Source organism: Callithrix jacchus, chromosome 13 (assembly GCF_049354715.1).
Source record: "Callithrix jacchus isolate 240 chromosome 13, calJac240_pri, whole genome shotgun sequence".
Lineage (NCBI taxonomy): Eukaryota > Metazoa > Chordata > Mammalia > Primates > Cebidae > Callithrix > Callithrix jacchus.
The window spans coordinates 92,733,160-92,760,315 of NC_133514.1; the positions used below are offsets into that span (position 1 = coordinate 92,733,160).

A 27,156-nucleotide genomic window follows, 5' to 3' on the forward strand; every position below is an offset into this window, starting at 1 on the left:
GCAGCCAAAGGAGCAACACGATATATTTTATAAAAATATGTATCAAGTGTGTTAGAGTCGGTGCCTCTGGTGGACAGGAAAATAATGAAAGTTGGGATTAAGTAGAAAGTGGAAAATGCAGGTGAAGCCAGAGAGACTTTCAGGATGATACAACGCCAGGAACAGAGGAGAACGGGTAAGTCAGCTCTGAAGCGGAGGTCCAAAAATAAAATAAAAAAAGAAAGTGAAATAATTAAAATAGAAATGAAATTCCTCGACACAGCCTTTTCCTTGCTCATTCTTTGTTGTCGGTGACCTAGAATGATTCTAAGCACAAGCAGAGCAATTCCTAACACAGTGCATGAGAGCCCCAACCCGGATTTCAATTGTTTCATTTCCCAAAGCACCAGTTTTCCCTCACAGTCTGTTGGATTTGCAGGTGGGTTGTGCAGAGGCTGAACTCAGGTATAGTTGTTGCTGGAGGGGAGAGGAATGTCCTGGCAGTACCCAAAAATGAGTCCTCTCCAGGAGAAGATAGAAGGGGAGACAAACCACATAATCTGGTCAACTCTGCTTTATCTAAAAGAATTAATCCCTTTATTAAAATAGTAAAATTAGCAAAATGGTCCAAGATTTATACTTATATGGCCAGGCGTGGTGGCTCATGCTTTTAATCCCAGCACTTTGGAAGCCTGAGGCAGGAGAATTGCTTGAGGGTAGGAGTTTGAGACCAGACTGGGCAAGACACTGCTTCTACAAAAGAATTTAAAAATTATCTGGGTGTGGTAGTGTGCAACTGTAGTCCTAGCTACTTGGGAGGCAAAGGTAGGACTAGTGCTTGGCCCAGGAGTTTGAGGTTACAGTGAGCAGTGATGGCACCACTGCACTCCAACTTGGGCAACAGAGCAAGATCCTGTCTCTAAAGAATAAGTAAACAAATAAATAGAAATTATTCTTATAAGCAGTCTCTAATTCATAAATAAAAGTGCATTTTTAAATGGAATGTTGAGCATGTTCAAGCTTTCCCCATAGGGACAGTGCTATAGACCATGGTTATATTCCTAGTGCTTGCTAGACTACTGGTCTATTCCGTGTGTCATGTAGCTGAAATACAGTAGTAATAGAACTCACTTGGGTTCTGTGTCTTAGGAATCAGGATGTTAGAAAAAGAAGGAAAAGAAGGAAGACTTTCAAGTCCAACTCTAGTTAAAATATTTAACTGGGCGAAGTTTGTATTTGTCGATCTCTGACATTTCTTTCTTTTGCCTCTTACTTCCCTCATTTTTCATTATATTGGGGGTGAAATAATTAATCTATGGGAGTGCAGCTTAATGACTTTCTTTCTTTCTTTTTTTTTTTTGACAGAGTCTCTGTTGCCCAGGCTGGAGTGCAGTGGCACAATCTCGGCTCATTGCAACCTCCGCCTCTCGGGTTCAAGTGGTTCTCCTGCCTCAGCCTCCCGAGTAAGTGGGACTACAGGCGCACACCACCATGCCCAGCTAATTTTTTTGTATTTTTAGTAGAGACGGGGTTTCACCATGTTAGCCAGGATGGTCTCAATCTCCTGACCTCATGATCCGCCCACCTCGGCCTTCTGAAGTGCTGGGATTACAGGCGTGAGCCACTGTGCCTAGCCTTAATGACCGTTTGTAAAATGGCCACAGAAATTTCCATCCAGCGGATGGACAACTACTGTTTTCTTGGCCGTTCCTCTGTTGCTGACCATCAGATCCACATTCCTTTTCTGTCCACCCTGGACCCTTGGTGCCTCATTTCCTGGCCCTTGTGACATATTATCATGTGGCTCCAAGCATTTCCCCTCCCATACCCCTGAAGTGCTCCATTTTCCAAATGCATTTGACTTCCTGCTCCCTTAGCCCCAGCTCTCTGTAGCTGATTTCCACAAGAGATCTGTTGGGAGCTTGTAACTGAACTGCAGTCATGAACATTTTCAATAGCTAATAGACCTTTACTTGGCCCAGAGTAGTCTGCATTGTTTAAAGAAGACACTTGTTACTCCAGAGCCATCTTTGATTTGCATAGAGGCAGTAAAGAAAATCAAAAGGAAAGTTTCCTCTCCCTAGCAAGCAGACACAGGAAAAAAAAAAAAAAGAAAAGAAACAAAAGGAAAGGTTCCCGTAGGGGTAGGGAAGCACTGGAGCAGGACATCCGCCTTACACATAGGCTAGATCTGCTTGGGAATCTTTCTTCTAATCCAGGCCCCTAAAATATTTCTGATTTTCACAGTTGATTTCATTCCTTCCCTCCTTAACTTACAGAGCCTTTCAGTAAACACCAGTATTTGTCCCTCGCATATGCCCAGTGGTTTCCATGGCAGCAGCAGTTGCCATAGAGAGGTGAAGAGAGGTGTCAGTGCCCTCTTTTGTAACTGTAGGTTATCTATAGACAGAGGAGTGGCCTCTCCTGAAAAAATTAATATGTAAATAAAAGGACTAAGAATAAAACAGATATAAATCAGGGCCCAAGTCATTTGTTTTCCTAAACCTGTGTGGTTATCCATACCATTTAACCTTGACTTTCCTTAAATCATACCAGTGCATGTGTGTGTGCAGTGGGGAAGGGCCGCAAGAAGAGTTTGGAAGCTAGGACAGGTCTGAGCAGGCGAGGGCTCAGGCCCAGAGGCCAGCTGGGGCAGCAGGGAGCAGAGTTATCTGGGCCAGTGCTAATTATTTCAGCCCAAATGAGTTCACATGCTAGGTGGTTTTGGAAAGAATTGGTCATGGCCAGAGGCAATGGACAGATGCCACATGAGAAAGGACTGAGGCCAGGAACAGAGGCAGGGTTATCTCACTGGAATGGAGAAGCTAAAATGACATTATCTTTACTTCTGCCCTGGTTATTATCCCAAGGCAACTTCAGTAGGCTTGTTATGAAGTCAGAGCGTCAACTATTGTGAGGGAGAGCACTCCATCATGATCTTGATAATTCATTTTCATTTTCCTGCCAGAGATGTCAATCCTACTGTTCATCCTGTGTCCTCTATTAGCTACATAGATTGTCTTTCTTCTGCCTAGGCTGCCCCAAATTCCATATAGGATTCTTTTTGATAAGCTAAAAAGAGGTCCTAGGAAATGTGGCTTCACAACCCTGAAGTGTGTTTCCCCAACTGCTGCCTCTCTCTCTCTCTCTTTTTTTTAGAGACAGGGTCTCGCTGTATAGTCCATACTGGAGTGCAGTGGCACCATCACTGCTCACTGCAGCCTCGACTTCCTGGGCTCAAGTAATACTCGCATGTCACCCTCCCAAATAGCTGGGACCACAGGTGTACTCCACTATGCCTGGCTAGTTTTTGTATTTTTTGTAGAGATGGGGTTTTGCCTTATTGCTCAGGTTGGTATCGAACTCCTGAGTTCAAGCAATCTACCCACCTTGGCCTCCCAAAGTGCTGGGATTACAGATATGAGCCATTGGGCCTGGCCATTCTGCCTCTCTCTCCTTTAAGGTTGACTTCATCTCTCCTTCCCCTCCTGCCTGCTTCTTTCTCTTTCTCTCCTCTCTTCCTCTTCTCCTTCTTCTCACAGTTTTTTATTGAGGTATAACAGGCACACAATGAACTGCACACAGGTGAATCATGTAATTTGACATTTTAATGTAGGAAATTACCACAAAACTGAAAGTCTTACCACATCAAGATTGTGAACATACTACCACCAGAAGTTTCCTTGTGCCCCTTTGTAATTCTTTCCACTTCTGTCTCCCCAGGTTTTCCCTGATCTGCTTTCTGTCATTGTAGATTGGTTGCATTTTTCTAGAATTTTGTGTAAGTGGAGTATATGTACAGTATGTTCTCTTTTGTTTCTCCCTTCTTGCCCTCAGCATAATTATTTTGAGATTCATCCATGTTTTTGCAGGGATCAGTCATTCCATTTTATTGCTGAGCAGTATTCCACTATATAGATAAATAACGTTTTGTTTATCTATTTACTGGTTGAGGAACTTTTAGTCATCTCCAGTTTTGAGTTATTATGAGTACAGCTACTATGAACATTTGCATATGAGTATTTGTATGGATATGTGCTTTCATTTCTCTTGGGAGTAGAATGGCTGGGTCATATGGAATGTATATGTTTAACTTTTAAAGAAACTGCCAAACTGTTTTCCAAAGTGGTTGTACCATATTACATTGCCACCAACAAGCTATGAGAATTCCAGTTGTCCTACATTCTCTCCAACACTTGATATGGTTGGTCTTTTCAATTTTAGTCATTCTCACAGATATATCATGGTATCTCATTGTGTTTTAACTTCATTAACTAATGATGCTGAGTATATTTTAATGCATTTATTTGCCATTGACATATTTTCTTTGGTGAAGTATCAGTTCAGATCTTTTGCCCAGTTTGAGGAAGGTTGTTTACTTTCTTATTGAGTGTTGGACATTCTTTATGTAATGGATATAAGTTCTGGATATACATTCTTTATCAGATACATGATTTGCAAATCTCATTTTGTTATTTGTCATTTCATTCTCACATTAGTGTCTTTAAAGGAGTGGAAGTTTTAAATTTTTATGAAATACAATTTATCAATTTGTTCTCTTAGAGATGTTCTTTTTAGTATCATCTGTAAGAAGTTCACAAAGACAAACACCTGGTTGGTAGGGAGGGGTGAGGGGAGGTGGGTCCCATCAAGCAGGTGTTTGTCCCAAGAGCTAACCCCAGTAAACTTCAGCATGCAAATCTCTATCTCAGACAGTGTTCCCAGGGAATCCAACTTAAGACAGATGATTATTTCCTAATCAGTTTGCAAATAATGCAAGGACTTAAAAGATTGTAACTATCAATCTTCAAGCAGCCCAGAGGCTTAGGTATGAGAGATGGGGAAAACAGAAAGGCAAGGTTGTCAGTGGCCCCAGATGGCATACAGTCCAAGTCACTTGCTTTAGTCCAAGGGGCTTTCCCTCTCATGCCTCATATCACTGCATGAATCTGCCTGACAGTGGGAGGCAGAGAAAATACCTGGGAGGCTTCTGCCTCTTCAGAGTGGTAGGGACCTGGATGATACAATGGAGTGAGAGAGGGAAAGAGGGAGCTTTTCGGTATAGGGCAAGGGAAGCTGAACAGAGGCTTGCCCACTGGGAATAGGGGATCACAACATTGGAGGGGTGCCCTGATGAAGAAGGTAAAGAAGACCACTTTGTAGCTTTTTTCAATTCCTATTCAATGAGAGTGGAGGTGGGAGATGGTAAGTCAGAGGAAATTGTACCAGAAGTACTAGAAAATTGAACATTGTGGTATTCACACATTTTCATTCACCTACAGATGCTGAATAAACCCAGAGTTACAGAAGCAAGGTGTGGGCAAACAAGATATCTAACAGATGTGTTTCCTAATTACTCTTCTTTGCCACAGACATGAGCCAACGTTGTGTTTTCCATCTTGACATAAATCTTGTCTTAGTCTGTCCCAAGGATATGTGCCCACCTTTTTTTTTTTTTTTAAGATAGGATAGTGCCTTCAAAAAAAGACTTGGGCATGGTGGCTCACGCCTGCCCTCCCAGATACTTGGGTGGCTAAGGCAGGAGGACAGCATGAGCCCAGTGGTTCAAGACTAGCCTGGGCAACATAGCAAGACCCTGTCTCTAAAAAAGTTTTCAAACAAACAGTCTTGGACTTCCTCATGTCAGTGAGCATCACTTTATACAGCAGAGATACTTACATATATATATTTGTAAATTGAATCATAAAACAATGACAAATATATTAATTGTATTACTAAGTCCTTTTGCCTGTGTTCCCTCATTTCACCTTTACAATAGTCTGTGTGGCAGATATTTCTCCTTGGAAGAGGAGAACACTGAAGTTCAAAGAGGTAAATGGCAGGTATGAGGCAACTTAGTGAAAAAAATTTGAATTTAAATGTGGGTTCACAGATACTAAAACCTGAGCTGTATCCTTCCCTTAAAAGCACTGTAAGAATTTGCCTTTCTGAAGACTCCTGTAGTGAGTTTCTCTCTTCTGTATAAATTTCAATGTTTATCTATTATGAAGTGAGGCCTCCCTGCTTTCTTTGGGAAAGCATCCATTTCAAGACTGTCTCGTAAGAAAATGGACAGTGAAGAAATACTGTCTCTCCTGCATCAGGCTAGTGAGAGATTGGCAGTTGCCAAGATTTCCAAACTTGCCCAACTGGCTCTCTGGGGACATCCAGTATCACACACATTCCTGAAGAATGGCTTAGGGACGTTTTACCAGCAGAACCACTCCTGTGATGGGAAGGGACAGTACCTGGAAAGAAGAGAAGCTACGGGAACAGGAGTGGCAAGGAGGAGGAATCTATGAACTGAGTCCTGGACATGCTCCAGCTATCAGTCCTGGACATGCTACACTATCAGTAGGCTCAGAAAGTTCTGGAAGTCATGGAGGGTCCAGCATGAAACCAGACCCTTTTCAGGCCTATCATATTTAATCTTCACTGTACTGGTGTGAGGCCAGTTTTCCTTCCTTTATTTCAAATGGGAAATGGAGTCTTGGAGAGGCTGAAATGCCAAGGCTTAGCAAATATAAGTGGTGGTTAGGATTTGAGCCCAGTCTCTTTGACTCCAAATCTGTTGCTTTTACATCACTGTGTTGTATTGAATACAGAGTGAAGCAGAATAATGAATTGTATTGCATTCAGACCCATATTTAAAATATTTCTTCAACATTTTCTCACTAAGAGGGGGAGAGGCTGGTAATGCGGGGAGGGGCAGGGCAGCATCTGGCTCAGACACTTTACTCAGCAGACAGAGTCCACTAGGTAATGTAATGCTCCTCCTGCCTTGTGAGGCTGACCAGAGCTCTGTGCTTACCTGAGCTTACTTTGGGAGACATCTTCTTTCCCATCTCAACCTGCCCATCAGAGAATCCCTTATAAGCACAAGCAGTTTGGACCCTGACAGGTGGCCTTGTAAATGGTGTTGCCAGAAGGGTGGTATGCTGAATTCTGGTTCCCCAGGCACTGCCACTGTTTTCCGTGTGGTCAGGCCGCAGGCCACATCCGAGGGTCTGCGAAACCCCAAAATGAAGGTCTCAGAATCAGCTCTCTCTGCCCTGCTGCCCTCCTGTCTCTGGCCTCTTATTCTTCCCTGAGGCTAGTCATGGAAACTAGACTCCCTCTTCCCTAAGGCAGGTATTAGAAACCAGAACCACTTTCCCCCAAAGCCAGACATGAAACCTGAAGATATTACTCTAATTTTCCCTTTGCCTGTCTGTGTAAGAACTGGCCATAAAGGGATCATCTGACCTACCTTGTCCAATCATATTTCTGCATGTCTGTTCATGCTTTGTTGAATCTAAGCATAAAAATGAACAGTTTCCCCTGCATCTTTGGGTCATAACACCTCCATTCCAGAGAGGGTCCTGTTCCAATTTAGAAGGAAGGCATGCTGCACAGAGATGCCAGGAAGAATCCAGACAGGCCTTGCTGGGTCTGGGTTTCCCCATTTATTCCTTTTTTTTTTTTTTTTTTTTTTTTGAGACATGTTTCACTCTATCTCCCAGGTTGGACTGCAATGGTGTGGCCTTAGCTCACTGCAACTTCTGCCTCCCGGGTTCAAGCGATTCTCCTGCCTCAACCTCCTGAGTAGCTGGGAATACAGGTACCTGCCACCATACCCAGCTAATTTTTGTATTTTTAGTAGAGACGGGGTTCTGCCGTGTTGGCCAAGGTGGTCCCGAACTCCTGACCTCAGGTGATCCACCCACCTCGGCCTCCCAAAGTGCTGGGATTACAGGTGTGAGCTCTCCATTCATTCTATTAGCATTAATCCTACTCTTTTTGTCCAATCATATTCCTACAAGGCTGTCTGTACTTGGTTGAATCTAAGCATAAAAATGAACAGTTTCCCCTGTATCTTTGGGTCTTCATTCTGAAGGCTCCTGCATCATGTAAAACTGATCCAATAAATTTGTATGCCTTTTCTTATATCAATCTGCCCTTTGTCAGTGATTTCCAGCTAACTTTTAGAGGGCGATAGGGAATTTTATCCCTTGGCCCCTATGTAAACAATTGCCAGGGGGTTTGCTGGAGAGCTCCTGTTCTGCCTCCTGGCCTTACTCACTATGGCTACTGCTATGCTTTGCCCAGGGCTGGGCACCTGATGGGGGATGCTGGCCCCACTGGCCAAACGGCTGCATCCTGCCCTTCCTCCATCTGGCCACACTCCCCTTTTGTATAGTGGGGACCAATCATGGCTATCTGCTGTGGGTGGCTTCCTCCCAGACTACATCTCCTGCTTACCCTCAGAATGCAAACAGCCCAGGAAATCAGATGACATCTATATCTATATGCTTTACTCTGGAGAAAGTTTGGATTACATGAAGACCATCTTTAGGGAAGTGCCTCCCTGGGTTTGCACATCACGATAAATAAGCGAGGGCCTCCACTCCATTCTCTTCTCTATCTGTCATCATCAGTGTACTTCATTAAGGCTGAAGTCCTCAGCATTTTGGCTGAATAGAAGTCCAACTGAATATTTTTAAAACTATGATTTTATACAGTAATTCAGACACTTTTTCATCAAGGAGTTAGCAGTCTACCAAGAATTCAGTCCATGGTATGGTACAAATCTTTACCATGCTCAAACCAGTTTTAACAGTGAGAAAAGATAAGCTAAAAGTTTGTGCACAGATAATTATGGGTGTGTCAGAATAAAGGAGAGGTACAGAAATGGACATGAGTAGTGGTGACTGGCAAGGAAGACCCAGCAAGAGCCTGCACCTGCTGGAATGTGCTCATGAGAATCCTAATTACTATTAGAGGAAAAGAAGACAAAGATCAACGTTGTGTTCCCTGACTACAGCTAAACCAGCCTGGAGACACTAAGGAGTCATTGGTCCTAATTTGTGCAAAATCAGGAAGTTTATTATGGTATTAACTGGTATAACAAGATTCACCTGAGTTCTAAAGATGTGCAAATTATTCCATAAATAAAAGACTCTGGAAAAATACTCAGCTGGTGCTTAGAGAATGAGCTTGAACTTTCGGCAGGATGTTACAGGCCTTGGATCATCCTAACCTGAAGATGTGTTTCTCAGCAACTCCTGGTGGCTTTGCCCAAACTCCATGAAGGCAGAACTGGCTGACACTGCTGAGGAGTGACACTTCATGGTACATGAAGGCCAGGGGAAGATGCTGGCTCATTGGGTCTGGTCACCACAGGGAAGGTGGGATGGTTGTGAACATCTGGCTGTGGGTATAATATCTGAATGATAATGTGTTATCCATATGATGGTCATTTTCTTTTATTTTGTTCTGGAATTTTGGCTGTCATGTATAATGGGTAAATGCTCTAATAAGGATTTAATAAATGGTCTCCAAATTCCCTTAGGAAAGGTAAGGCGCAATTAATTAAAACAACAAGAATGAAGTGTAGTAAATATAAATGGCCCAAGAGAATGAACCTTGCTGACTACTTTCCTTGCACCAATTTATTTATATCCCAGGTCATCAACAGGATTCTTGTTTTTCCTGGTTCTTTTGGGAAGCAAAAAGCATTTTAGTTTTAGAGCTCAAGTGGTATGTAGCCATTGTTCAGATCAGATTCTAGTAACAGGCAAACCCACAGAAGGCATTTGAACCAGTAGCATGAGGAAACAATATGGTGTACAGAATGAGGAGGATGGGAATATTTTAAAGTTAAAAATACGTTAGGTTCATCAGCAAAAATGGAAGAGTAGGTAGCTCCAAGGACCTGTCCCTCTGCAGAAACATGGAAAACCCCAGCAAAAACTGCCAGTATTAATTTTGTCAAAACTCTGAAAATAGTCACTGGTGTACAGCAACCAACCAAGCAAACAATGAATTTAAAATAAAAAAAACCTTAAAAGTGGTAGAAGAGTTTTGCCATATTCTTACTTGCCCTTGACTCATTCCCCTCCTCAGCAAGGCAGCAGTCCTGAAGACAGCAGCCTGCATTCCAAGTGTAGGTCTTGGTCCCTGGTTCTGGAAAGAGCAGAGCAAATCTTATTCTCAAATAATTGTGTTTGTCTGTTCTAACCTGTCTACCAGGCTACCTAAAGGACTAATGCAAAGCTCTTGTCTTTGTTTCACCTAACTCAGAACTTACTCAGTGTGTAAGTGCATCTATATGGAGGGAATTCCTGGAAAACATTGCTGGAAAAATGAACAATTGTTTACTTCATCGGCCTTTTACAAAAGATTACAATTAAGGCTTTCCGCCCGCTCCCTCCTCCCCGCTAGCGCCGCTTCGGCTGCACAGCGCTAGCTCCTAGCGTCGGGCTCCTGCTAAGCTAGCGCCGCCGTCCTCTCCCGTCAGCCGCCATCATGATTATCTACCGGGATCTCATCAGCCACGATGAGATGTTCTCTGACATCTACAAGATCCGGGAGATCGCGGACGGGCTGTGCCTGGGGGTGGAGGGGAAGATGGTCAGTAGGACAGAAGGTAACATTGATGACTCGCTCACTGGTGGAAATGCCTCCGCCGAAGGCCCCGAGGGCGAAGGTACCGAAAGCACAGTAGTCACTGGTGTCGATATTGTCATGAACCATCACCTGCAGGAAACAAGTTTCACAAAAGAAGCCTACAAGAAGTACATCAAAGATTACATGAAATCAATCAAAGGCAAACTTGAAGAACAGAGACCAGAAAGAGTAAAACCTTTTATGACAGGGGCTGCAGAACAAATCAAGCACATCCTTGCTAATTTCAAAAACCACCAGTTCTTTATTGGTGAAAACATGAATCCAGATGGCATGGTTGCTCTATTGGACTACCGTGAGGATGGTGTGACCCCATATGTGATTTTCTTTAAGGATGGTTTAGAAATGGAAAAATGTTAACAAATTTGGCAATTACTTTGGATCTATCGCCTGTCGTCATAACTGGCTTCTGCTTGTCATCCACACACCAGGACTTAAGACAAATGGGACTGACGTGATCTTGAGCTCTTCATTTATTTTGACCGTGATTTATTTGGAGTGGAGGCATTGTTTTTAAGAAAAACATGTCATGTAGTTTCTCTAAAAATAAAATGCATTTAAACTCAAAAAAAAAAAAAAAAAAAAAAAAAGATTACAATTAAGGTAAACAACTGATGACCAAAAGCTGGGAGGAAAAGTTTGGAGAGAGTTTTGTTAGGAAATGAGGGCATTCAACTGTATCCACTGGTGAATTTAGAAAGCTACCTGCGTGTCCAGGACAGAGTAAATGCTCAGAAAAGATCTGAGAAGACCTCATGCTTTTGACTCTGGCTGGTCTTTAGACTTGGTACCAGCAGGAAGTGAAGGCTAAGACAGAGTTGTAAATGACATGGCTAAGCATTGAAGGTGGACCCAACACAGCGCCCATTGCAATCACTAGGAGAATTTTTTTTTTCTCTTTTCTTTTCTATTTTTGGCTTCTGCTGTTGAAGGGAATCTCTGTCAAAACACTAGCTGATTGCAAGCTAAAGGAACAGAGACCTCAGAGACCATATATGATAAAGAATATAGGCTTTACAAAGAGAGTTTAGAAAAGTCACTAAGCAAATGAATAGATAGAACCCACAGCAAACAATAAATCCTGAGTAGGGGGAAGAATCTGATTTCCAGAGTTAAAGATCCTGTTTTAAACAAAAGGCATGAAGCATGTAAAGAAACAAGGAAGTATGGTTCATTTATAGAAGAAATTGATACAAACTATTGCCGAGGAAGCACAGACATTGAACTTACTAGGCAAAGACTATAAATCAAAAATCTTAAATATGCTCAAAGAGCTAAAACAAACCAAAAGAATGATGTATGAACAAATAGAAAATATCAAGAAAGACATAGAAATCATCATAGGAAACCAAGCAGAAATTCTGGAGCTTAACATTGTTAAGATGTTAAAAATATATCCCCTAACGCTACAGATTCAATGCAATCTATATCAGAAGCTCAATTGGCTTCTTTGTAAAAATTGACAAGCTAATTCTAACATTTATATGGAGTTACAAGGGGTCCTGAGTAGCCAAAACAACCTTGAAAAGGAAGAATAAAATTGAAGGACCAACACTTCCTGATTTTAAAACTTACTACAAAGCCATATCAATAAAAATAGTATGGTACTGGCAAAGTACAGTGGATTATAGACTCCGGAAATAAACACATAAATCTCTGATCAGTTAATGTGCAACAAGAGTGCTAAGTCTCTTCAACAGTGGTGGTGAGACAACTGAATATTTACACGCAAACAAATAAAGTTGGACCTCATATGACATCATATACAAAAATTAACTAAAAATGGATCTGTGACCTAAATATAAGCAGTAAAAGTATCCACTTCTTGGAAAAAAACATAGGAATGAGGGCTGGGCACAGTGGCTCATGCCTGTAATCTCGGCGCTTTGGGAGGCCAAGGTAGGTGGATCATAAGGTCAAGAGATCAAAACCATCCTGGCCAACATGGTGAAATGATGTCTCTACTAAAAATACAAAAAAAAAAAAAAATTAGCTGGGCATGGTGGTTAGTGCCTGTAGTTCCAGCCACTTGGGAGGCTGAGGCAGGAGAATCGCTTGAACCTGGTAGGCGGAGGTTGTGGTGAGCTGAGATCGCACCACTGCACTCCAGCCTGGGCAACAGAGTGAGACTCCATCTCAAAACAAACAAAAAACACAAAAAAAACCCCACATAGGAATGAATGTTAATGACCTTGGATTTAGCAATGAATTCTTATATGTAACAATGAAAGCATGAGTAATGAAAGAAAAATAGATAAGTTATACTTTATCAAAATTAAAACTTTTGTGCATCAAAAGACACATCAAGAAAGTGAAAAGACAGGCAGGGCACAGTAGCTCACACCTGTAATCCCAGCACTTTGAGAGGCTGAGGTGGGTGGATCACGAGGTCAGGAGATGGAGACTATCCTGGCTAACACGGTGAAACCCCATCTCTACTAAAAATAGAAAAAATTGGCCAGGTGTGGTGGCACGTGCCTGTAATCCTAGCTACTCAGGAGGCTGAGGCAGGAGAATTGCTTGAACCCAGGAGGCGGAGGTTGCAGTGAGCCAAGATTGCACCACTGCACTCCAGCCTGGGCTCCTGGGCAACAGAGCAAGACTCCATTTCAAAAAAAAAGAAAGTGAAAAGACAACTTACAAAATGGAAGAAAATATTTGAAAATCGTATATTTGATAAAAGACTTATATACCAAATAAAGAACAACTCAAACCCCAGCTAACCCAATTTAAAAATGGTCAAAGGACATGAATACATATTTCTCTGAAGAAAATATACAAATGGCCAATAAGCTCATGTAAATATGCACAAAATTATTGGCTATTAGGAAAATGAAAGTTTAATCCACAGTGATATACCACTTTATACCCATTAGGATGAGTATAATAAGATACACAGATAATAACAAATCCTGGCAAGGATGTGAACAAGTTGGAATGTTTATATACTGCTGCTGGGAATGTAACTGATGTAGTCATTTTGGATAACACTTTGGCAGTTCTTTTAAAAGTTAAATAGTTATCATATGACCCCAAAATTCTACTCCTAAGTAAATACCTGAAATAATTGAAAATATATGCCTACACAAAAAACTTGTACATGTATGTTCATAGTAGCATTATTCATAATAGCCAAAAGGTGGAAACAACCCAAATGTCCATTAACTGAAGAATGGTTAAGCAAAATGTGTCCTATCAATACAATGGAATAACACTCAGTCAAAAAAGGAATTACATTCTCATACATGTTAAATGTAAATAAACCTTGAAAATATGATGCTATATGTTTGTTCATTGCAGCACTATTCACAATAGCAAATAAATGGAATCAACCTAAATATCCATCAATGAAAGACTGGATAAAGAAAATGTGGTACATATATACCATGGAATATTATGCAGCCAAAGAAAGAACAAGATTGTATCCTTTGCAGGAATATGGATGGAGCTGGAGGCCAATATCCTTAGCAAACTAACACAGGAACAGAAAACCAAATACTTAATGTTCTCACTTATAAGTGAGAGCTAAATGATAAGAATACATGGACACAAAGAAGAGAACAACAGACACTGGGGCCTACTTGAAGGAGGAGTGTGGGAGGACGGAGAGGTGCAGAAAAGATAACTATTGGGTATGTACCTGAGTGATGAAATAATCTGTATAGCAAACCCCCAGGACATAAGTTTATCTACATAACAAATCTGTACAGGTACCCCTGAACCTAAAATACAAATTTAAAAAAATTATTTAAAAAAAAAAACATTATGTTAACTGAAAGAAGCCAGACACAGAAAACCATATATTGTATGGTTCCATCCATATGGAAGAAAATCTGTATGGTGTTGGGGTCAGGGGAAAACTTCCCCACTGCCCTCTGAAATTTCCCTGGAAATCACTGACAAAGGCAGATTGATAGGAGAAAAGTAAATACAAATTTACTGGATCACAGTTTCACATGACACAGGAGCCTTCAGAATGAAGACCTGAAGATACAGGGGAAACTGTTCATTTTTATGTTTTGATTCAACAAGGTACCGACAGCCGTGTAGAAATATGGTTGAACAAAAAGGGTCAATCTAACTTTGGTAGACTGAATAGGGAAACCCAGGAAGGCCTGTCTGTCTAGATTCTCCTTGTGCAGAATTCCTTCCTTTTGAGTTGGGGCCAGACAGTTTCTGGAATGGAGGTCTTATTACTTATAACCAAACAAGGTAGGTGAGATAATTCTTTATAAGCAGGTTTTACACAGACAGGCAGGGAGAAAGAGTAATATGATATCTTTAGTTTTATGGCTGGCTTTGGGGAAAGGAGTTCTGGTTTCTATCACCCACCTCGGGGAAGAGGGAGTCTAGTTTCTATGGCTAGCCTCAGGGTGAGAATGAGAGGCCAGAGACAGGAGGGCAGGATAAGGTCAGAGAAAAACTTTTGCATCTGAGGCCTTCATTTTTGGATATTGTTTTCTGAGCCCCAACAGCAGAAATGTCCAGAATAGGCAAATCTATAGAGACAGAAAGTTGGTTAGTGGTTGGTTTCATTTGGTTGAGGGGCTGGGGCTGGGTGAGGGACATAGGGGAGTAGCTGCTAAATGGTATAGAGTTTCTTTTTGGTGTGATAAAAATGTCCTGAAATGTTGGGAGGCCAAGGTGGCCAGATCACAAGGTCAGGAGTTCAAGACAAGCCTGACAAATATGGTGAAACCCCGTCTCTACTAAAAATACAAAAATTAGCCAGGCATGGTGTCGTGTGTCTGTAGTCCCAGCTACTTGGGAGGCTGAGGCAGGAGAATCGCTTGAACCTAGGAGGCAGAAGTTGCAGCGAGCTGAGATTGTGCCACTGCACTCCAGCCTGGGTGACAGAGTGAGACTCCGTCTAAGAAAAAAAGGTTCTGAAATGGATTGTAGTGATGGTTGTACAGCTCTGTGAACATACTAACCACTGTTGTCTTGTACTCTTTAAATGGATGAATTGTATGGCATGTTAATTATATCTCAATAAAGTGGTTAAAAATGAGTAAGGAGAGCCCATGTGTAAGATTCTGGGTGTTGAAGGAGAGAAGCTGCAGCTGTGTTTGTATCTCCTAGAGTGCTCCTGGGACCACAGCTGAGGGCTATGTAGGGGGATAAGGAGGGGGCCTGGCCTGAACACTGCAGAGGCTGAAGCCAGCAGCCACTTGAATGGACAAATTCTGAGGTTCCTGGCTCTTTGTTAATGCCCAGTCAGTGAGGGGGAAGAGAAGAAAAGAATTAGGCTTAAGTCTTAGGATTTAGCACTTGGAAGGGATTTTGGCAGTGGTCCAAAGGGGTTGTGAATTAAGGCTTTAATAGAACCAACCATACTGTATATTTGCACATCTCTTCACCCCTCAGTGAGCACTACACCTGGGGTTTCATTTGGGGTCTTGGTCTGTGAGACTGAGGGGCTGAGAGCAGAAGGATCTCATTTAGCATTTCAGCATGGAAACCTGGCACAAGGAAATCAGTTTCCTTTAATAATTCTCATCTTCCCTTGTATATTGCATTTAAGTTAAATCAAAAGATTTCTCCAGTAGCAAAGCTGACAAAACAGTGGGCTGAATCACCTCTGGGACGAAGTGGGACCTTTTATGTAGGAGGATATTTGGAATTAGATGTAACCCTATGAGACTGGGGCATGGATCATTCAACCTTGGAAAGCCCCGCAGTCAGGGGATAGGTTGTGATTTAGTCTGTTGAAGAATCAAGATCAAGTATGATCTAATGGGTTGAATAGAGTCAAATGGAGTATTTCACCCAAATTTTAAACCAGCTGTTGCTGGCTAGCTGATGCTGGGCAAGACACTTGCCTCTACAAATTTGCTATAAAATTGTAAGGATTGGCTTTGAAAGAAATCACGAAGCTGTTTTCTGTTTCCCTGTTGCTGATACTTCAGTTTCAACTGTGCTCGTGTCCTAAGTGTCAATGTTACCCCAATCTGTTTCCAACTCGTGTTCCTTAGTAACTTGGCTGGCAGAGAAGCTTCAGAAAGAGAATGGCATAGGTGAAACCATCCTGGTAAACAAATTCATGCCAAGATATGTATGACTAAGAGGGATGCAGAGAGGAAGTCAGTTATCTTACGGAACAACTTAATGAGCTCATTGCAGTAGCTTTTGTTTATTTTTTTTAGGCAGGCAGACATTCTGGATGCTTCTTAATTGACATTACTTAATGTCAGTGTATTTCAAACTTTAATGTACATATGAATCACCTGGGGACCTAGTTAAACTTGATTCTGATTCAGTAGGTCTGAGGTGGGGCCTGGGCCTCTACATTTCTAATAAACTCCCATGGGTGCTAACTCTCTCTGCTGCTAGGGAACTGTCCTGAAGAGCAGAGGCCCAGGTGACCATTAATGCACTTCAGTGATACTGATGCACTCAGGAAGGAAGGAGTTGCTTCCTTGAGTCTCTTTGCCACTCTGCACATGTTTCCATTGGGGCACTTTATGTTGTAATGATTTGTGTGGAATCTGTCTTCTCCATGAGGCTGATGGCTCTTACACACAGTAGCTGCATCTCTTTTGTCTTCATTTCTTCGCGATCTCCATCTCTCCTCACTTTAACACTATGGTTGGCACAAAAAAAGCACTTGTTTGACAATGAACAGGCCCAATCAGGCCTGATGGTGATCGGGTAAGATCATAAACTCTGTGGGCACTTATGTGGCATCTGTTCCTGCGTGGCTGCATGGCATAAACCAGTGGTTTTCAACACTGACTACAGATTGGGGGAATTACCCAATTAAAAATAATAGGCAAAGTATTTGAATGGATATTTTCCCAAGGAAGATTTACAAATGGCCCATAAATACAGAAGAAGGTATTCGGTATTATTAAGGAAATGCAAATCAAAGCTGAGAGATACACTTCATAGATAATAGGATGGTGTGAGGAAATTTCAAACTTTCCTCTGAAGATTTGAGTCTAAGGCTGTTGAAATGAATCGATGGTAGATGGATTAACAGAAAAAAAGGCAGACGAATTTGCTTAATGTGACAAAGGGGGAATTGCAGGAGGATGATTACTAGTAACCCAATGATGTCCAGATGCTTTCATACCCTTTTACATAGGGGAAGGGCAGACAGAGGGTGTAGGAGTAAATGATTGTAGGAGAGATGAATGGACTTTGGAGACAGAAATTAGTCTGGGAAGGATTCTCTTTGTAAATTGAAGAGAGAACAAACAATATAGTTTGGAGCAAAGTTGGTCTGGACTTTTGGTGTGGTGAGAGACATGAATTTTCATCTTCTCTGCTGAATATAATTTTAGGGAAGGGATCAAAAGCAATTGTGTTTCTCTTTAGCAGACCCAGGTTCTAGGTAGTTAAGGAAATTTCAGAGAATAGCCTCATCCTGTGCTTTGGGAAAGACAGGAGAGGTGGGGGAAGGTCAGAGAGACCTTAAGCCTGCTTCTTAATTTGGTATGTCAAAGTGCCACATTTTATAGTATCTTTTTTGTGCCCCGACAATGGCTATATTAAAAAAAAGAAAAGTGTTGGTGAGGACGTGGTGAACTCAGAACCCTTATACACTGCTGATGGGAATGTAAAATGGTGCAGATGCTTTGGAAAACAGCTTGGCAGTTCCAAAAACATTAAACGTGGAATTATTATATGATCCAGCAATTTCATTCCAAGATATACACCCAAGATAACTGAAAATATATGTTCCCACAAAAACTTGTACATGAATATTCATAGTAGCATTGTAGCAATACTTAGCCAAAAAGTCAAAACAATCCAAATGTTTATCGACTGATGAATGGTTAAATAAAACATGGCATATCCATTCAATGGAATCTTATTTAGCCACAGAAAGGAATCAAGTACTGACAAGATGCATGGAAGAATCTCAAAAACATTATGTTAAATGAAAGAAGCCAGACAAAAGAGGCTTTTGTTATATGAGTGAGTCCATTTACATGAAATTCCCAGAATAGGGAAATCCATGGGTACAGAAGTTAGATTCCTGGTTGCTAGAGGATGGAAAGAGGAAGGAATTGATAGGTATAAGCTTTCTTTTTGAGGTGATGAAAATGTTCTGGAATTAGATAGTAGTGATAGTTGTACAACCTAAAATGGTTAAAATGATGCATTTTATATTACAGGAATTTCATCTCAAAAAACAAAAAGTAAAATGCTTCCCAGGGGAATCTGATTTGTATCCAAATTTGAGAAGCTCTGATGTAATCTGCGGTAAGTGTTCCAACACTTGCTGTCACGAGAATAATGCTGTTGACCAGAAGTTCTCGACTTCATATGCACATTGGAATGACCCGAGGGGTGTCTAAAAAATGCCATTGCTTGAGTGTCCCCAAAAAGAGCCTGATTTAATTGTTCTGGGATACAGCCTGGACAAGCACTGCAGGAGATTCTGATGAGCAGCCAAAGTGGACACAGTGCTTATGGTGGTGATTGTAAGGATCACTGGGGGGCTGTTAAAATGCACTTTCTTGAACTCTGTCCCCAGAAGTTCTGATTCAGGGGATCTGGGGTGGAGCTGGGTATCTTCATCATTTAAAAATTTTTTTTGACACACAGTCTCACTGTCACCCAGGCTGGAGTGCAGTGGCACAATCTCAGCTCACTACAACCTCCACCTCCCAGGTTCAAGCGATTCTCCTAACTCAGCCTCCCTCATAGCTGGGATTACAGGTGCCTGCCACCATGCCCAGCTAATTTTTGTATTTTTATAGAAATGGGGTTTCACCATGTTGGCCAGACTGGTCCCAAACTCCTGACCTCAAGTGATCCACCTGCCTTAGCCTCCCACAGTGCTGGGATTACAGGCGTGAGTTACTGCACCTGGTTGCATCTTCATTATTAACAAGCTCCCTGATGATTGTGATGCAGGTGGTCTGGACCACATTTTGAGATACACTGCTTTAGAGAAGTCCTCTCGGAATGTAATGTGCATGCAAATCACCTGGGGACCTTGCTAAACTGCAGCTTCTGATTCTGTATTTCTAACCGGCTTCCGGTTAGAAATGGGATGCAGGTCTGCAGACTGCAGCTTGAGTAGCAAGGCTACATAGCCATGGTTCTCAAAGTGTGAGTCCTCAACGGGCATCAGTATCACTTGGGAACTTGTTAGAAATGCAGATTCTCAGGCCCCATCTCAGACTTATTGAATCAGGAACTCTGGGGGTGGAGCCCAACAATGTATTTTTAAAAAGTATTATTGTATACATTTATGATATACAACATATGTTTTAATGTATGTATACATTGTGAAATGACCACAGTCAAGCTATTTAACATATCCATTGTCTCACATAGTTATCTTTTGTATGTGAAAAGAACACTTAAGATCTCTTGCCGGGCGCGGTGGCTCACGCCTGTAATCCCAGCACTTTGGGAGGCCGAGGCGGGTGGATCACGAGGTCAAGAGATCGAGACCATCCTGGTCAACATGGCGAAACCCCGTCTCTACTAAAAATACAAAAAATTAGCTGGGCATGGTGGCGCATGCCTGTAATCCCAGCTACTCGGGAGGCTGAGGCAGGAGAATTGCCTGAACCCAGGAGGCGGAGGTTGCCGTGAGCCGAGATCGCGCCATTGCACTCCAGCCTGGGTAACAAGAGCGAAACTCCGTCTCAAAAAAAATAAATAAATAAAAATAAAAATAAAAATAAATAAATAAATAAAATAAAAAAGATCTCTTAACAACTTTCAAGTATATGATACATGATTATTAACTGTAGTCACCATGCAATAGACATCCAGAAATTAGTCATCCTGTTAATTGAAACTCTACTCTTTGACCAACATCTCCCATTCCCCACCTCCCCAAGCAGTCTGTTTTAGCAAGCTCTCCAGGTGATGCTAATGCACGCTGGAGCTTGGGAACCACTGTAGCAGGCTAGCAAGTGCGTCTATTCCCTCCCAAATGCTTCCCAACCCTGGAGTAGCACTCAGTAGAGCAGCTGAAGACTGCTTGTGGCCTCTGGGACTTGCTGATCCTCGGCAGAAAAAGTTCTTGACCGGAGAGGTTTTAGTGAATGTGGGTACTGCTAAGGATGAGAGGGTCCTTCAGCCCAGGATGGTGGCACAGGGAGGGGCCAGCTTAGCACTGGGCCACTGGGTATTAAATGGGATGGGGAGAACATGTGTGGCAGGAGTGGATTTGGGGCCTCCTGTCTTCCCTCTCAGCTCAGGGCATCTGCCATCCTGGCTGCCCCCAGGTCCCTTGGAAAAGCTGCTCAGGCACCTTGGTAGGTGTTAGGAACATCATGTGTTTCCTCTTTAAGGTTATTTGCATTTAAAAGGCAGCATTCTGGAGAAAGCACTGTTTCTAAAGTGGAATTTTAAGCTTTGGGGCTCCTTGGTAGGAAGCTGCCTGGTCTTCAAATCCCACCTTCCATATGGATGCAGCTCTGCCTACAGCTTTTCTTGGTGATGGAGGGCAGGCCCCTCTCTGGGTATGGGCGGCTGGAGGAGCAGGGGAGGCTTTAGCTGAGGAATTCCCCATTCGCTTGGCTGCCTCCTGGAATCTCTCACAGCCCCATCCCCTGTGGGAGAGAGGCAGCAATTAGCATAACTGGAACAGACTCTCTTTGTCTACATCCCAGACTGTGGGATTCAGGCCTCCCCCAGAGACATGCTAATTACTTGAAAGGGACCCTGGGTGCCTCTTGGCGCCGATGCTTCTCCTAATGCTGCTGTTTCCAATCATAAAGCAGGTGTAGGTGGAACCATGGTCCAGGCTTGCGCATTGATGAATGCTTTTCTCATCCAGGACACCTGCTACTTGGGCCACTTGAGCTCTCTCAAATCTTTCTACAGCTCCTTGTGGACAGAACAACTTGCTAGCTCTTAGCATTATCTTTTATTGTCTCATCTGGGACTGGTTTCCCTCCCCTCTAAACCATAGTTCCTTTACAGGGGACCTTGTTTTATATTTAATACATTAACCAACCAATGAATATCTATTAAAGAAACTATTTGCCAGGAACTGTGCTAAGCCTGCAGATACAAAGATTAATAAGGCCCCATTGGGAATGAGGCATGTGCAGCCCAGCGAGGGTGCAGGGGTTACAGCTGAGTGAGCTGCTGTGTACTCCTGTGAATAGAGGGAGGCACTGAATGCTCTGGGGGTGCTGAGGAGAGCTTGAGAACCACTGTAGAGGGCTAGCAAGTGCTTCCATTCCCTCCCAAATGCTTCCCAACCCGGAGCAGTCCCTCAGTAGAGCAGCTGAAGACTGCCTGTGGCCTCTGGGAGTCGCTGACACTGGGCAGAGAAAGTCCTTGATCAGAGAGGTTCCAAGCTGTTACCTGGAGAGCTTGCTAAAACAGACTATTTGGGGAGGTGGGGAATGGGAGATGTTGGTCAAAGAGTACAGAGTTTCAGTTAGACAGGATGACTAATTTCTGGATGTCTATTGCACAACATGGTGACTACAGTTAATACAGTACCATGCCTGGGAAGGGCAGGGAGGTGGGAGGAGTTGAGGAAGGCTTCCTGGAGGGTGACATCTGAGCATTATTAAAGATGAGTAGGGGTTTATCGCATAGCTGTTTCAGACAGGGAAAGGCATGTACAAAATCACATGAACGGGAAGGGGTTTGAGGCTTTCTTGGAACAATGGGTAGCTAAGGTCATTCAGCTGTGGCCAGATCATGGACCATAGCTGGGCTGTGGAGAGGCACAGAGGAAAAGTGGAGACCCAGACATTGGGTGGATCCTAAAAGGCTCTATCTTCCAAGCTAAAATGTTTAGGAGTTAACTTGAGGGTACTGGGCAACCAGTGAGGAATTTTAATGAGAGGGTCAAGTGGTTAGAATTATGTTTTAGAAAGAGAGTATGTGTTAGGTTGTTCTTGCGTTGCTATAGAGAAGTACCCAACTGGCCCAGGCATGGTGGCTCACGCCTGTAATCCTAGCACTCTGGGAGGCTGAGGTAGGAGGATCACCTGAGATCAGGAGTTCAAGACCAGTCTAGTCAACTGGTCTAGTCAACATGGTGAAACCTTGTCTCTACTAAAAATACAAAAAAAAAAAAAAAAAAAAAAATTAGCTGGGTGTGGTGGCAGGTGCCTGTAATCCCAGCTACTCCGGAGGCTGAGGTGGGAATCATGTGAACCAAGAAGGCAGAGGTTGCAGTGAACCAAGATTGCCCCGCTGCTCTTCAGCCTGGGCAACAAGAGTGAAACTCCATCTCAAAAAATAAAATAAAATAAAAATAAAACAACTTATAAAAAAAAGAACCAATTGGGTAATTGATAAGAAAAGAGGTTTGGCTCCCAGTTCTATAGGCTGTATAGGAAGCATGGTGGCATCTGCTTTTGGGGAGGCCTCCAGGAGCTTTTACTCATGGCTGAAGGCAAAGTGAGAGCAAGCCCTTCCCATGGTGGGGGGCTTGGGGAAAGGTGCCACACTGTGCAACAGCTGAATCTCGAGAGAACTCACTATTGCTAGGTGAGCACCAAGCCAGGAGAGACCTACCTTCATGACCCAAACACCTCTCACCAGGCCCCATCTCCAGCCCTGCGGATTATGATTCAACATGAGATTTGGGCAGGGACAGATATCCAAACTATGCTGGAGTGGCTGCGGTGTGGAGAATAGATTATAGGTCTCTCTGGAAGTGGGGAGACTAGGAAGGCATCTGAACTGCTGAGGAGTGAGACCAAGGCAGGGAGAGTGGGGAAAGAAAGGAAGCTGTGAGGAAGAGGGTATTGGGGTATAATTCTAGCTCAAGGTCTGGGGTTGGTGCCTGAGTAAATGGTGGTGCTACGGGAATGGAGACAGAGGAGACATAGAAAGCACAGTCATGCTGGAGGAGGAGGAGCTCTTTTCCTGACAGGTTTTCAGGTGCCCCCGGGAAAGATGTCCATAGAGAGGCAGCCACCATCTACTTTCTGTGTCTGTGGATTGGCTTGGACTTAACTCTTGGGAAGTTGGACATACAGGTCTGGAATGAAGGAGAGATCTTGATGTTGGAAGTGGCAAAATCTGGTGCCTCAGAGAAGATGTTTTGGAGTCTGAGCTGAATTTGAATCCTCACTTTGCCTCTTCCTAATTGTATACTTTTGAGGAAGACATAACATACACATTGTGTGTTGTTCTCTTTTTTTGTTAAAAAGGAGTCTAAGTACTGTCTTATAAGATTTTTGGAAGACTAAGCAAGATAACACACGTGAAGTGCTTAACACAATGCTTGGGACATTATAGGCACTCAGGAAACTGTTTCAATCGTAGGTGGGAGGCGGCGGGCACGGTGGGGGGAATGGGTGTTGAAGCTGGATGTGAATACAGTGACCCTGGGGAATCGCCAAGGAATCAGCGAGGGGGGCGGGGGCAGGGAAAGGGAGGCCAAGAAAGGAGGAAAGAGTGCCAAGAGACCCAGATACCTTGGGGGCTTCTGAGATGCAGGTGAGTTGGCTGGGTCATCAATGATGAGGTGACTGGTGATTATAGGACAATTTCAATGGAGTGGGGAATGAGTGTGGATAATAATTTCAAAAAACCCTGCTATAAAGGTAGGAGATAATAAAGTGCAGATAAAAGGGAACAGGTGTAGGGAAGGCTTCTGTGTTAAGGCAGATTTTGTGCATATCTCTGTCCTTTTCACTTTTCACATTTTACTGAAATTGACTGTAGGTGAACATCTGCCCTGTAGCCTCCCCTTGGTACCCCTGCTCACTGCCCCTCCAGCCCCCTCAGCACCACTGCTCACCTCAGTCTTGGCTGGACGCTGTTGTCTTAGCCCCTCAGCCCTCTGAAGAGCTTTAGGAAGGCACCCATGTAGTAATCTGGGGTTGCTGGTAACGCGTCTTCCCGCATGAGACTGTGGGGCTAACAGGGAAAAGGCTTTCTGTGAGTTTGGCTGCCCTGCACCTGTCCCAAGGCCTGGCACAAAATACGTGCTCAATAGCTGTCTCTTGAATCAGCTTGTATGAGCGAGATGTTGGATGAGGGCTCCTGCTGCCAGTCACTGCCTGCCTGGGGTGAACTGTGAGTGTCCTGGGGATGGAGCTGCAGGGCATATGGTGACTCTAGCATAACCGAGAAAAATGGTGCAAGAACAGAGGGCTCTGAGTTGCTCTGATCACCGACCCAAGGCCAGTGTCTTGTGAATAATGTTTAAGTGCGAGCTCAGGCATGTCCACGACAGGGTCATAGACCCTGAATTGCTTACTTATTTGTTCCCATGACTGGTATTGTGGGTGTCAAGTGTGTGCTAAGTCTTGTCTCTGCTGGGCCATGAAGAATCTTGAAAGGGAAGCAGAAGTTACTAGTGTTGATTTCAGAAATGGGTGCTGGCCGCTCACAAATAATATGTACCTCCTTACTGATGCCTAGAATTTTCCTGGTCTCTGTAAATCTGAGGTGCAGGGGCAGGGACACATCTTAAGTACTGCAGTAATCTCGGTCTCCTCATGTGGTAAATCAAAGGGTGGGTTTTCATTGGAAGGGCCTGGAAGAATGTTAAGCAACTGAGAGGGAAGGAGGGATTCTTTGGAGGGCAAAGGGGTGAGCAATGGGAAGTGATGGCTCTGGGGGTCAACTGCCTCCCTCCCTGCCCTCAGACCACTTGCTATCTCATTGAAGAATGAGGATGACCACAGCAAGTCTTAGGGGATTGTAGGTTCATGTGAAGCCATATATGTGGGCTCCAATGGGAAGTAGTTGTTTGGACCAGACCAGTTCAGATCTGCCCTGAAATTAGCCCATAGGTTAGTGAAGTGGTCTGAAAACTCTGGTTCTACTGTGTGCTGTAACCAACCTTTCAAGGTAATCCAGTGCCAGAGCAGACCCAGAACTGCAGGGAGGAAAGGCAGCCTCCTAGGTGTTCATCCTGGTGCATCCTTCTCTCTGTTCTTCAGCAAAGCATTGAAGGAGCCTCTGTCTGCCCTTGGCACCATGAAAAGCTTAACCCATGAAGGCCCGATTTTGAGTCTCAGTTGGTGGCTAGAGCAGAGATTCTGGTAGAGCTCTATTCTCTCTTCTTTAGCCTTGATGTTTCAGGCAGGAAAGCAAGCGAAGATGATGCATCACTGGGCTCTGCAAAGGGCCCATTTTCAAAAGGCATTTGCCTCTCTCTCTGTGCATAGCCTTGGGCTGGGGAAAGAGGGGTTGCCCCTAAAATACTTGTTGATTGGCTAGATGAATTGTAAGCTGAAAAACCAAAGTGGTTTTCACATCTCCTAAATTATATACATTGAAATTTGCCATTTCAGTCTGACTCTGAAAGCAGCTCAGATTGGTTGTTTGAAAGGGTGGGGGATGCGGTCTGTGCTCTGGGTCCTTTTACTTCTGCAATGAGATGTATCCCCAGACCACTTCCATCAGGCCTGCTGGAGAGCCTGGGGATCCCAGGCCAGTGTTGTTCACCACCTGGCTCAGATCAGACAGGGAGAGTAGTTTTCTATCTTGCTCGGAGCTTGTTCTAGGAAGGGTTCTTATATCACAAAACCGAGAGACCTTTTCTGATGCACTGTTGCCAAATGGGCTTGGAGAGCACAAAATAATTATAGCATCCTCAGAGTCTTCAGATAACTTGTTGATAACTTCAGATGCAAAAACTACACCCTGTAAAGGCAGGCAGTGCACTTTTTAGGAAAAGGCTGTGAATTAAGAAGTCAGAAGACCTGAGTGGTTCTGCCATTTAAGATCCATGGGTGCTTCAACTACCTGGGTCTCAGTTTTCTCATCTATAAAATGGGGACAATAATACTTTTCCTAGCTTGTTTTGAGGATCAAATGAAATAAAGATGTGAAACAGCCCGAGGTGCTGCCATGTGCTGTTCTGATGTAAGAGTTGACTGTTTTGATTACAGACCAGCTGGACTCTTCCTCCCCAAGATATCTGCTAAATCAGACCACACAGGCTTGCAAGGGGTGTGGGGTGCATGTGGGTGTAGAGTGCTCTCTGCTCAGTTATGGGGCCCTCCAGCTTGGCAGCACTGTCTGTTGTCTTGTGTCTCTTGCCCATTCTTCCCTGAGCTAGAGCCAGTTGGGGCTTCAAAGCTGGCAATATGGGGCTGGGTGCAGTGGTTCACACCTGTAATTCCAGTGCTTTGAAAGGCCAAGGTGGGTGGATCGTGAGGTCACGCGACTGAGACCATCCTGGCCAATGTGGTGAAATCCCTTCTCTACTAAAAATATAAAAAAATAGCTGGATGTGGTGGCGGACACCTGTAACTCCAGCTACTAAGGAAGGCTGAGGCAGGGGAATCGCTTGAACCAGGGAGGCGGAGGTTGTAGTGAGCTGAGATCACGCCACAGCACTCCAGCCAGGGCAACAGAACGAGACTCTGCCCACCCCCCCACCCTCGTCAATGAGATCATGTCTTTTGTGGGAACATGGATGGAGCTGGAAGCTTTTATCCTTAGCAAAATAAAGCAGAAACAGAAAACCAAATTACCGCATGTTCATGCTTGAGTCCAGGAATTTGAAGATGCAGTGAACTATGATTGTGCCACTGCACTCCAGCCTGAGTGAGAGCAAGACCTTGTCTCAAAACAAGACAAAAAATTGTTGGCAATGTTTTTCTAATTTCTGCTGAGTGAGCAAACCAAGTGTTCCTGGGACTGCACTCCCAGTCCCTGCAGAAGGCCATTGTTGGGGAGTGATCAGGGACTGGCCTTTATCTCTGCCACAGTTTATAGCCAGTCAGGCATTTTATTGTTTCCCCAGTTACAACAGGACTGGAATGTGGCCATCTCTCTGCAGCACTCCCAGAGGTTGAGTTAATAAAGGGGAAGGCCGGT

At 43.5% G+C, this 27,156-nt stretch overlaps 1 protein-coding gene across 1 annotated transcript; it reads left to right on the top strand.

Annotated features, from left to right (window-relative positions):
- The first annotated feature begins 10,215 nt into the window (after positions 1–10,215).
- Positions 10,216–11,030, top strand: LOC100401303 (translationally-controlled tumor protein-like). Its single transcript, XM_035271030.3, has one exon. It carries the CDS (start codon positions 10,267–10,269, stop codon positions 10,783–10,785), a length of 519 nt encoding a protein of 172 aa, XP_035126921.3. The 5' UTR covers positions 10,216–10,266; the 3' UTR covers positions 10,786–11,030.
- Positions 11,031–27,156: the final 16,126 nt, after the last annotated feature.